At 32.7% G+C, this 13183-nt stretch overlaps 1 protein-coding gene across 1 annotated transcript; it reads left to right on the top strand.

The window, feature by feature from the left end:
- The first annotated feature begins 18 nt into the window (after positions 1-18).
- LOC135125016 (adenomatous polyposis coli protein-like) lies at positions 19-10416 on the top strand. The gene is made up of 5 exons (XM_064050292.1): positions 19-1194; positions 1250-1681; positions 7966-8298; positions 8356-8694; positions 8747-10416. The coding sequence occupies exons 1-5, from the start codon at positions 257-259 to the stop codon at positions 9768-9770; spliced, it is 3066 nt and encodes a 1021-aa protein (XP_063906362.1). The 5' UTR covers positions 19-256; the 3' UTR covers positions 9771-10416.
- The last annotated feature ends 2767 nt before the right edge of the window (positions 10417-13183 follow it).

Genomic DNA, 13183 nt, shown 5'->3' with positions numbered 1-13183 from the left:
TCGCTGACCCGTGCCGATTTTGTTATTTATTTATTAATTTTTTTCAATCGTTATTGCGTTGTAATTAAGCTAATAATTCTTATCATTCGCAGTGAAAAACACTTTAATAAAAATCCCACCGACACCTACTTTACAGATCGCTACCATACCGACTGCGGAAACAACAAACAAAATCTGTCAATCAATAATGTGTCAGCCATAACCCCAAAAAAGCACAAAAACCTTCCAATAGTGTTTCGCTCGTTTGATTTTCACGATGATGAGTATCACGGGAGCCTTCTCCAGCCTCGGTATCAACGAACGCAAAGAAAATTCCACCGATAAAAAAATCCCCAAAAACCGCAGCACCATCAGTCTTCCTAACATGGTTCTGTCTGAAAGACCCAAATTTATCCGAGACGTGTGCGACGATGAGGTAGAAACGACTGAACAACCAGTAGATTTCAGCAAAAAGTACTGTGAAACTAAACTAATCCACCCTGAAAAGGATAATACTCGTAGTTGCACTTTCAACAATGTGGTGAAAAGTTATAACAACAGCTTCACGATGTATGCTGAGACTGATTTAGATCAACCCACGGACTACTCGTTGAGGTACGCAGAAGACGATTCTGACTCAGATCGGTGCAATAAAATTTCAAAGACTGAAGCACCTGAATTTGTACAGGACACTATTAAGACTTATTGTACTGAGGACACCCCGTATGAAACGCCGTTTAATTTTTCGACAGCGACGTCAATGTCGGATTTACGGATTGACGATAAAGCTGCCATTGTAGATAAATTGGATGATTTGAAAGCCGTAGATGTGGCAGTTAAAGAAATATCAAATAATCGTCGAGGGAAAATCAAGTCTGAGTTCAGTTCAGGTTTAATGTCGCCAGAAAAGCCAGTTAAGTATTGTGAAGAAGGAACCCCAGGGTATTTTTCTCGAGTACCGAGTTGTGGCTCTTTAAACTCAATACATGTAAATGACCCCCCAAAACAAGAATTAAAAGAATACAATAGTAAAAAGGAACTCAGAAGGGTGAATAAATTTCCGGCTGAACCCAAAGCTGTGAAGTTTGAAGAAGTCGTGAACTACGCAGAGGAAACACCTTTAATGTTTTCAAGGTCTAGCTCATTAGCGTCCTTGGATAGTATAGAACAACACTCAATACATGATGATCGAAGTTCCGTTGTTTCCGATTTTAGGTAACTTAATATTTCATGAGTTGAAACTTATTTTTAATAAATGAAATTTTTCCAGTCGGGTCACCAGTGGCGTAATCTCCCCCAGCGAGTTACCCGATTCCCCGTCCCAAACCGTCCCTCCAAGCCCCCGACCCAGAAAAACCCTGATCATTTTTCCCACAGTTCCCCCAAAGAAAACTGAAGAGATTATACCAGAGACTGCCCAAAACGTGCCAAAGTCTAGCGTTTTTGAAGATGTAGTGAAGAAATTTAAAGTTGAAAGTACTCCGCTTCATTTTTCCACAGCCACGAGTCTGAGTAGTTTAATTGATGATGAGGTGGATTCAAAAATTCCGCATAGTAACCAAGAAGCGTGTGGTGCTGATGATTCTGTTGAAAATAAAGCAGGAGCTTTGAATAATTTGGACCTAAATAATGACTTGAGTGAGAATTCTGAAGATGAGGATATTCTGGCGGCTTGTATAAACATAGGGATGCAGAGTAATAGGTGAGTGTTGTATTTAGTTGCGAAAGTACGCGTTTCAGCAGCTACGCTGTCATGTTGGAGGGAATGAACGAATTTAATTTTTATTTTTTGGTTAAATAATCAAAACGTCTCTTAAAATGCTTTGAAAACTTTTTTTTTCGATTTCTTAATTTCCGGATATTTCAGTTTTACGATTTCTCAATTTTTCGATTTTTCGACTTTTCGTTTTCTCGATTTTTCAAAATTGCGATTTTTTCAATTTTTCTATTTCTTGATTCAAAATTGCGATTTTTTCAATTTTTCTATTTCTTGATTTTTGGTTTATCGATTTTTCATTAAATTTTTCGATTTTTTAATTATTTGCATATTTCAATTTCTCTATTTTTAGATTTTTCACTTTTTCGATTTTTTTTTAAGTTTAATAAATGTTTCAATTTTGGATTTTTCGATTTGGCAATTTTTCGATTTTTCGACTTCTCGACTTCTTGATTCCTCGATTTTCAGATGTCTCGATTTTTTTTATTTTTCAATTTTTCGAATATGTATTCAGTTTTTCGATTCTCCAATTCTTCAATTTTTTATTTTTCCATTTCAGATTTTTCAATTTCTCGATTTCTAGTTTTTTTGTTTTTTTAGGGTTTTTTGTTTTTTTAGGTTCTTTTGTTTTTTTGTTTTTTGAAGTTAATGTTTCAATTTTGAATTTTTCGATTTCTCGATTTCCAGTTTTTCGAATTTTCAATTTTTCGCCATTTCAGTTTTGGGATTTTTTAATTACCCGATTTTTCAGTTTTTCGATTCTCCAATTTTTCGATTTTTTGAATTTTAGATGTTTCAATTTCTCGATTTCTAGTCCTTTTGACTTTTCAGCGTTTAATTTTTTTATTTTTCCATGTTTTAATTTTACGATAATTTTTAAGTTTGTACGTTTCAATTTTGAATTTTTTGATTTTTTGGTTTTCCAATTTTTCGAATATTCAGTTTTTCGGTTCAATTCTTCGATTCTTCAATTTTTTGATTTTTGAAATTTTAGATTTCTAGTTTTTTTGATTTTTTAGTTTGTCTGTTTTTTAAAATTTTACATTTTCGATGTTTACATTTTTCGATTTTTCGATCTTTAAATATTTCGATTTCTCGATTGATCAATTTTTTTATTTTTCGTCTTTTCGATTTTTCGTTTTTTTTTTTGATTTTTTACTTTTGTGATTTTTCAAAAGTTCCATTTTTGAAATTTTCGATTTTCAATTTTTCGATTTTTGATTTTTTTATTTCTCGATTTTCCATTCAATTTTTTGATTCTTCAGTTTTTCGATTTTAAAGTTTTAATATTTCGGTTTCTCAATTTTTCAGTTCTTCGATCTTTGTATGATTCAATTTTTCGAATTTTAAAATTTTGTTTTTTTTTTCTTTTTGATATTTGTTTCTCGAACTTTCGACTTCTCTTTTAGATTTTTCGGTTTTTCAATTTTTCGTTTTTTCAGTTTTTCGATTTTGAGGTGTACCTTTTTTTTGTTTCAATTTTGAATTTTTCAATTTTACAATTTTTTGGATATTTCAGTATGGGGATTTTTCAAATTGTTGATTCTTCAGTCCCTCGATTTTTCGACTTTCCGATTTCTGGATATCTAAATTTTTCAATATTTCGATTTTTTGATTTCTCGATTTTTCATTCAATTTTTCGGTTTTTTAATTTTAGATAGGAATATTTCGATTTCACGATTTTTCAGTTCTTAGATTTTTATATTTTTCGATTTTCGTGATTTTTAAATTTCAGATTTTTCCCTTTTTCGATTTATCCTTTTTTTTTAAGTTTATATGTTTCAATTTTAAATTTTTCGATTTTGGGCAAATTCGATTTCACAATTTTTTGATTTTCCAATTTTTCGATGTTTCAATTTTTTGATGTTTTAAATTGTAGATTTTTCAATTTCTCAATTTCTAGTTTTTGATATTTTAGTTTTTCTATCTTTCAAATTTTACATTTTGCGATTTCCCGATTTGTAATTTTTTTAATTTAAATGTTTCGATTTGTCCATGTTTCAATTTTTCAAGTTCGATTCTCGGGTTTGCGATTTTTCGACACTTCAGTTTTGGGAATTTTCAATTTCCCGATTTTTCAATTTTTCGATTCTTTAATTTTTCGATTTTATAAAAAATTTTTCAGTTTTCCGATTTCTAGTCTGTTCAATTTTTCTGGGTTTAGATTTTTTAATTTTACATATTTAAATTTTGAATTTTTCGATTTTTCGATTTTGGGCAATTTCGATTACGCAGTTTTTCCATTTTTCGATGTTTAGATGTTTCGATTTCTGGATGTTTCAATTTTTCAGATTCATTTCTCGGTTTTGCGACTTTTCAACTTTTCAATTTTGCGACATTTCAGTTTTGGGATTTTTAAATTTCTCGAATTTTCAATTTTTCGATTCTCCAATTTTTCAGTTCAATTCTTCGATTTCTCAATTTCTCGATTAATCAATTTTTTGATTTTTCGACATTTCAGTTTTGGGATTTTTCAATTTCCTGATTTTTCAGTTTCTCGATTTCAGATCTTTTTGATTTTTTTGTGTTTAGATTTTTTTAATTTCGATTTTTCGGTTTTGCGATTTTTCAACTTCTCAGTTTTGGGTTAAAATTTTTCGATTTTTCAGTTTTTCGATTCTCCAAGTTTTCAGTTCAATGCTTCGAGTTTCTGATTTCTTGATGTTTCAATTTTTCGATATCTCGAGTTTTCAAATTTTTCAATATTTCGATTTTTCGTTTTTTTTTTTTTACTTCTGTGACTTTTCAGAACTTCGATTTTTTAAGTTGTAGATTTTTAATTTTTCGATGTATTAATTTCTGGATTTTTCATTGAATTTTTCGATTTTTCAATTCTTCGATTTTTGTATGTTTCAATTTTCGAATTTATAAATTTTAGATTTTTCGTTTTTTCAGTTTTTCGATTATGAGGTCTATCAGTTTTTTTTAAGTTTAAATGTTGCAATTTTTCGATTTTTCGACTTCTCGGTTTTGGGATGTTTTTCCCGAATTTTCAGTTATTCAATTCTTCCATTTTTCGGTTCTTTAAATTTTAGATTTTTCGATTTCTCGATTTCTGGTCGTTGATTTTTTCATTTTTCGATTTCTCAATTTTCCGGTTTCTCAAGTTTTCGATGTTTCAACTTTGGGCTCTTTAAGTTCTAAAATTTTCCAATATTCAATTTTTTGATTTTTGAATTTTGGATATTTCGATTTCTCGATTTTTCAGTTTTTCAATTCGCCAATTTTTCAATTCTTCAATATTTCGATTTCTCGATTAATCGGTTTTTCGTCTTTTCGATGTTTCAGTTTTGGGGTCTTTGAATTCTGAAATTTTTCAATATTCCGATTTTTCGTTTTTTTGATTTTTTACTTTTGTGATTTTTCAGAACTTCCATTTTTCAAATCTTAGATTTTTAATTTTTCGGTTTTTTGATATTCTGATTTCTTGTTTTTCGATTCTTCAGTTTTTCGATTTTTTAATTTTTGATATTTTGACTTCTCGATTTTTCAATTTTTCTTCTAAACTTCAGATCTTTAACTTTTTGATATTTCTATATCTCGTTCTTCTGACTTCTCTCTTTTACATTTTTCGGTTTTTCAATTTTTCGTTTTTTCCGTTTTTCGATTTTGGACAATTTCGATTTCGCAGTTTTTCGATTTTTGGATGTCGCGATTTCCCGATTAAATTTTTTGTCGATGTTTCAATTTTTCAAGTTCGATTTCTTGGGTTTGCGATTTTTCAATTTTTCGATTCTTTAATTTTTCCATTTTTTTAATTTTAGACTTGTCAGTTTCTTGATTTCTAGTCTTTTTGATTTTTTTTTGTGATTAGATTTTTTTTTATATGTACATGTATTTCAGTTTCGAATTTTTCGGTTTTTCGATTTTGGGCAATTTCGATTTCTCGGTTTTGCGGCTTTTCAACTTTTCAATTTTGCGACATTTCAGTTTTGGTATTTTTAAATTTCCGGATTTTTCAATTTTTCGAATCACCATTTTTATTAGATCTTTCAGTTTTTCGCTTTGATTTTTCGATTTTATAAATTTTAGATTTTTCAGTTTCTCGATTTCTGATCTTTTTGATTTTTTTGTGTTTAGATTTTTTTAGTTTTACATATTTCAGTTATGAATTTTTCGATTTCTCGATGTTTCCATTTTTTAATTTCGATTTGTCGGTTTTGCGATTTTTCAATTTTTTAATTTTTCAACATCTCAGTTTTGGAATTTTAAAATTTCTCGATTTTTCAGTTCAATTCTTCGATTTCTCAATTACTCGATTAATCGATTTTTTGATTCTTCGTCTTTTCGATTGATCGAGTTTCCGATTTCTCGATTTTTCAATTTTTCGGTTTCTCAAGTTTTCAAATTTTTCAATATTTCGATTTTTGTTTTTTTTTTTTAATTTTTACTTCTGGATTTTTTAAATTTTAGATTTTTAATTTTTCGATTCTTCAGTTTTCCGATTTTTAGGTCCATCAGGTAAATTTTAAATGTTGCAATTTTGAGTTTTTCGATTTCGCAATTTTTCGATTTTTCGACTTCTCGGTTTTGCGATTTTTCAACTTTTCGATTTTACAATTTTTCGACATTTCAGTTTTATGATTCTTTTCTCGAATTTTCAGTTTTTCAATTCTTTAGATTTTACATTTTCGATTTTTCCATTTTTCGATTTCTAATGTTTCAATTTTCCAATTTAAAATTTTTTATGTGTGAATTTGAATTTTTTTCATTTTTCGATTTTGGGCAATTTTGATTGTGTAATTTTAAATTTTTCAACTTCTCGATGTTTTGACGTTTCAATTTCTCTGTTTCGGTTTTTCGATCTTTAAAATTTTTTGAAGTTTCGATCCAGGTTTAAAAATTTTTTAATGTGTATTTCAATTTTTCCAATTTTCGATTTCTCAGTTTTGCAATTTTTCAACTTTTCGATTTTCCAATTTTTCGACATTTCAGTTTTATGATTCTTTTCTCGAATTTTCAGTTTTTCAATTCTTTAGATTTTACATTTTCGATTTTTCCATTTTTCGATTTCTAATGTTTCAATTTTCCAATTTAAAATTTTTTATGTGTGAATATTTCACATTTGAATGTTTTCATTTTTCGATTTTGGGCAATTTTGATTGTGTAATTTTAAATTTTTCAACTTCTCGATGTTTTGACGTTTCAATTTCTGTTTCGGTTTTTCGATTTTTAAAATTTTTTGAAGTTTCGATTCAGATTTAAAATTTTTTAATGTGTATTTCAATTTTTCCAATTTTCGATTTCTCAGTTTTGCAATTTTTCAACTTTTCGATTTTACAATTTTTCGACATTTCAGTTTTATGATTCTTTTCTCGAATTTTCAGTTTTTCATTTCTTTAGATTTTACATTTTCGATTTTTCCATTTTTCGATTTCTAATGTTTCAATTTTCCAATTTAAAATTTTTTGTGTGAATTTGAATTTTTTCATCTTCGATTTTGGGCAATTTTGGTTGTGTAATTTTAAATTTTTCAACTTCTCGATGTTTTGACGTTTCAATTTCTCTGTTTCGGTTTTTCGATTTTTAAAATTTTTTGAAGTTTCGATCCAGATTTAAAATTTTTCAATGTGTATTTCAATTTTTCCAATTTTCGATTTGTCAGTTTTGCAATTTTTCAACTTTTCGATTTTACAATTTTTCGACATTTCAGTTTTATGATTCTTTTCTCGAATTTTCAGTTTTTCAATTCTTTAGATTTTACATTTTCGATTTTTCCATTTTTCGATTTCTAATGTTTCAATTTTCCAATTTAAAATTTTTTATGTGTGAATTTGAATTTTTTCATTTTTCGATTTTGGGCAATTTTGATTGTGTAATTTTAAATTTTTCAACTTCTCGATGTTTTGACGTTTCAATTTCTCTGTTTCGGTTTTTCGATTTTTAAAATTTTTTGAAGTTTCGATCCAGATTTAAAATTTTTTAATGTGTATTTCAATTTTTCCAATTTTCGATTTTTTTGGATTTCGGTTTTTCCGTTATTCTAAGAAACGTGTTAATGAGTTGGACGAGAGTTTTAAACAGGTCGCCAACTTGACAAAAAAAAATCACAAACCTATAATAGTCACTCGATTTTCCCAATTCCATAAAAATTTGGTTAAATATTAATGTAAAATTGGTTTATGGAAGAGATGTTAACACACTGCATGGGGTAGAATGTCGTAGGTGTTCAGTTCCTCCAAGAAATATCGACAGTGTTTCAAAAAAACTAACTTCTAGGATGTTGTCAAGGGAAACTCTTTCAATTGCCGTTTTTATCTTGGTTACAGATACAGCCAACCCAAACCCGACACCCCCTCACCAACCACCGTCCCACCCACTTACAAATTCGCCACCCTCCCCGAAATCGTCGATCTTTCCAAACCGGAACTTCCCGTCAAAAACTCCCCCTACGTCTTCCCTGTAAAACCCCCAGAAGACTTACTCCAAAAAACCGACGTCACAAGCGACTCCTTACGAACTTACTGCACCGAGGGAACCCCCGCCCTCCTGAGTCACGCCGGTTCCAACTCCGATCTCAGCGTTCTCTCACACCTAAACGAGAAACCGATCTCATTCAAAGATTCGCTCGAAAACGATAAGCACGACCTCTTGGATTCCACGTAAGTAGCTACTGCGTTCTTGGATGAATTTCAAAATTTTTATTTGGAATTTGATAGGACTGCGGCTAGGGAAACCGGACACGAAGAACTTTGCGAGAAAGAGGACCTAGATTTTGTGGACGTCGAAAATTGTAGTAATACTTCCCGGCGGTCCTCGTTTTCGAGTTTAAGCGACGATTCTCACGAGTCTGAGGAAGCTCTACTTGAAGAGTGTATGTTAGCGGGAATGCCGAAGAGCAACAGTCCGTGTAAGTCGGTGACTTTGGTTACTGAAGAAAGTCAGCAGGTGCCTGATCTTGATAAAGTTGGCCCTGATGTGGGGGAAATCGCGTCTTCGGATGAAGACGACGTGGTTATTTTAGAAGACTGTATTAAAATGGGGATTGAAAGCAACAGGTTAATTTTGACATTTTTTCGAAAATTGTTTACTTATTTTTTTTATATATAGGTACATCCAGTGCAAGCCAAAATCGACTCCGGTGTCTAGCGAATTCAAAACTCCACCCAATCCAACTATCGCTATCAATGGAGTACCGAAACACCCCTTAACAAATTCTGCAGCCACTTTTTCGTTGAATCAAAATTCTTCCAAAACCCTTTCCCCCCCCATTAGCAACGACACTGTAAAAAACTACTGCACCGAAGGAACTCCAGCCATTTTAAGTCACGCCGGTTCTTGCTCAAACCTCAGCGTACTCTCGACCCAAAGTAACGAAAATGGCAACTTCTCCGACGAAGAAGACGACGAAAAGTTGTTGGAAGAATGTGTCAAGTACGGCATTGCCGCCATCACCCAGAAAAATCAAGTTTTAATCCGTCCCCCGGAGCCGCCCCCGGACGACTCCGACTCCACCTCCTCCCTCAGCGACGACTCCTTCGAGGCCGAACAAGCCCTCCAACAGTGCATCAGGGCCGGCATGCCCAAACGCACCCGTCCGTCCCAGGAGGACTCCAGCGAGCTCACCCCCGCCGAAAAAGCCCTCTTGCAACAGTGCATCCTCGAGGGGATGAAAAAGTGCAGAGCTGTCCCCAAGCGCCAGCCCGAAGAGGACTCCTCGGAGCTCACCGAGGCCGAACAAGCCTTACTCCGGCACTGTATCATATCTGGAATGCCCAAAAACAGGAACGTGTCGACGGGGAGACCGTCGGGGTCACGTGAATCGGCGGAATTAACCGAGTCGGAACGACTGCTTCTACAGCAGTGCATCATGGCAGGGATGCCCAAAAGTCGGAATAGAGGGGGGAGCCGGCAAGTCGGGCGCAGGGTGAAGGAGGGGGAGCGGGAGCACACCTGTTGCATCCATTGTCCGAAGAATAAGGCGAAGCAGGGGTATATAAAAGGAAAAAAGAAATATAAGGAGAGGGGGGTGGTGCAGGTAAGGGAGAGCAGGGATGTGAATATCGTGTACGTGACGAGTCAGATTCTGACAGTCAAGGAGGTGGTGGACCGTACTCACGAAAATTGGGTGTAGGGGTTGGGATGACTATACTATACAGGGTAATACTATAGATGAAATGTGTGTATTTATTTATTCAGTGTCCGAAATTTAAGTAGTATAATTTGAATTCATGAGTCACAACCTTGAGACTGTTATCATAAATTCCACAATTCCTATCAGCGCTTCGATACCTGCATTTGAAACATAACACTGAAATAACCGGCAGTATTCACATACCATAGGTGTATATTCACTAGGTGATTACGTATGATCACAGTATTGCGTATTATTTTACCGAAAGAAATTGGGATTTATGAACTTGCTGTTGACGTTGACAAATTCTAATTGTGGAAATAAGTCTACACCTGTTAAGAAATAAAAAAGAAAATGTTGCCCCGCCCACCCACCCTGTCTCAATTCTGATGATTTTTTTATTCATCGTGAGCCAAGAGGGCGGAGGTTAACTGCAAAATCTTATTTCTCTACGAAAAATTAAAAACATGTTTTTAAAGTTAAACCCATACCCGCCCCGATCCTAATTCTCAATTGTGATGAATTTTTCATTCGTTGTCAGATCGAGGGGCGGAGCTTCATTGCAAGATCCATATTTGTCTACAAGAATTTATCATTTGAAACATGTTTTAAGCTTCTAAGAATAAAAAAAATAATCACGATTGAAATGGGCTGGGTGGGCGGGGTTTATATTTTGTTTTTTTTTTTTTTTCTTAATATACATAATATTCTTTGCACAACACGATATTCAAAACCATGTTTTTAATTTCTTGTAAAGAAATAAATATTTTGCAGTTAAGCTCCACCCTCTTGGTTCTCGGCGAATAAAAAAAAAAGTCATCACAATGGAGATGGGGCGGGTGGGCGGGCTGACATTTTGCCGTTTTGTTTTAATATGTGTAGACTTTTTTTACAATAAGAAACTTAAAAGATGTTTAAAATGGAAAATTTGTACATATAAGAAAATATAAAATTTCCTTGTAAAAATGTACCATTCTAACTATGTTTTAAGTTTCTTGTTGTGAAAAGATAGCTATGTATATTTAGAAAAAAGTGGCAAAATATAAGCCCCACCCACCCACCCTATCTTATTTCTGATGATTTTTTTTATTCGTCGTGAGCCGGGGGGCGGAGCTTAACTGCAAAATCCTTCTTTCTATACGAGAAATTATGATTTTAAGTATCGTATTGTTCAAAGAATACTATGTACATTAAGAAAAAATTAAAGCCAAAGATTAAGCCCCACCCATGCAGCCCTGATCTAAGTAGTAATGAAGTTTTCATTCGTTGACCGATCTAGGGGCGGAGCCTAATTGAAAAATTCATGTCTCTTTACAAAAAGTTGCCATTTTTAAACGTGTTTTAAGTTTCTAAGATTAAAAAATCACGATTGAGATGTGGTGGGTGGGCGGGGTTTATATTTTGTCCATTTTTCTTAATATACATAATACTCTTTGAACAACACAATACTCAAAAATATGTTTTTAATTTCTTGCGAAGAAATACATATTTCACAGTTAAGCTCCGCCCTCTTGGTTCTCGACAAATAAAAAAAAATCATCACAATGGAGATGGGGCGGGTGGGCGGGCTTACATTTTGCCTTTTTGTTTTAATATGTGTAGACTTTTTTTTTACAATAAGAAACTTAAAAGATGTTTAAATGAAAAATTTGTATAAGAAAATATAAAATTTCCTTGCAAAAATGTACCATTTTAACCATGTCTTAAGTTTCTTGTTGTGAAAATATGGCCATGTGTATTAAGAAAAAAAAGAAAAATATAAGCCCCGCCCACCCACCCTATCTCAATTCTGATGATTTTTTTTATTCATCGGGAGCCAAAAGGGGCGGAGCTTAACTGCAAAATCCTTATTTCTGTACGAGAAATTAAAAGCATCTAGTTGTTCAAAGAATACTATGTATATTAAGAAAAAATTAAAGCCAATGATTACGCCCCACCCATGCAGCCCTGATCTAAATAGTAATGAAGTTTTCATTCGTTGACCGATCTAGGGGCGGAGCCTAATTGAAAAATCCATGTCTCTTTACAAAAAGTTGCCATTTTTAAACGTGTTTAAAGTTTCTAAGATTAAAAAAATCACGATTGAGATGTGGTGGGTGGGCGGGGTTTATATTTTGCCCTTTTTTCTTAATATACATAATATTCTTTGAACAACACAATACTCAAAAACATGTTTTTAATTTCTTGTAAAGAAATAAATATTTTGCAGTTAAGATCCACCCTCTTGGTTCTCGGCAAATAAAAAAAAAATCATCACAATGGAGATGGGGCGGGTGGGCGGGCTGACAGTTTGTCTTTTTGTTTTAATACGTGTAGACTTTTTTACAATAAGAAACTTAAAAGATGTTTAAAATGGAAAATTTTTATAAGAAAATATAAAATTTCCTTGCAAAAATGTACCATTTTAACTGTGTTTTAAGTTTCTTGTTGTGAAGAGATGGCTATGGATATTAAGAAAAAAGTGGCAAAATATAAGCCCCACCCACCCACCCTATCTTATTTCTGATGATTTTTTTAATTCGTCGTGAGCCGAGGGGGCGGAGCTTAACTGCAAAATCCTTATTTCTCTACGAGAAATTAAAAACATATTTTTGAGTATCGTATTGTTCAAAGAATACGATGTATATTAAGAAAAAATTAAAGCCAAAGATTAAGCCCCACCCATGCTAGCCCTGATCTAAATAGTAATGAAGTTGTCATTCGTTGACCAATCTAGGGGCGGAGCCTAATTGAATAATTCATGTCTCTTTACAAAAATTTACCATTTTTAAACTTGTTTTAAGTTTCTGAGAATAAAAAAAATAATCACGATTGAAATGGGGTGGGTGGGCGGGGTTTATATTTTGTCTTTTTTTCTTAATCTACATTATACCCCCTAGAAAACACATAGTATCGTCACCGTGGAGCAAACCTGGCGGAAATTTAACAAAAACAAAAATTATAAACACCATTTGACAGACCGCGAAATTTAAAATGGTTTTATGTTGGATTTAAAGTTTGTAGTTTATAAACAAAATATGGAGTTTTAATTTGAATAAAATATAAAATTTAATCAATAAAATCTTATTTAATAATTATTAGTTATATTAATTGACAATTAATTGACTTTAAACAAAAAGACCACGCCAAGGCAACGTGACAACGATTTACGCGCTGTCAACTCTCTGCTGACACAATTTGGTTCCAAACCAGGGGAATTTTTTGCGTTGCCAACTGCATTTGCTCCACTCGTACAACAATGAATGACTGTACTATGTATTTCTAGGGGCTATAAATCTACATAATATTCTGAGAACAACACAATACTCAAAAACATGTTTTGAATTTCTTGTAAAGAAATAAATAATTTGCAGTTAAGCTCCCCCTCCTTGGTTCTGGGCAAGTAAAAAAATCATCACAATTGAGATAGGGCG

Source organism: Zophobas morio, unplaced genomic scaffold (genome assembly GCF_036711695.1).
Source record: "Zophobas morio isolate AGI-343-1 ecotype UQ-CSIRO unplaced genomic scaffold, CSIRO_AGI_Zmor_V1 ptg000008l, whole genome shotgun sequence".
Lineage (NCBI taxonomy): Eukaryota > Metazoa > Arthropoda > Insecta > Coleoptera > Tenebrionidae > Zophobas > Zophobas morio.
Note: the sequence above shows the minus strand (reverse complement) of the source record. Positions and strands in the feature narration are given on the sequence as shown.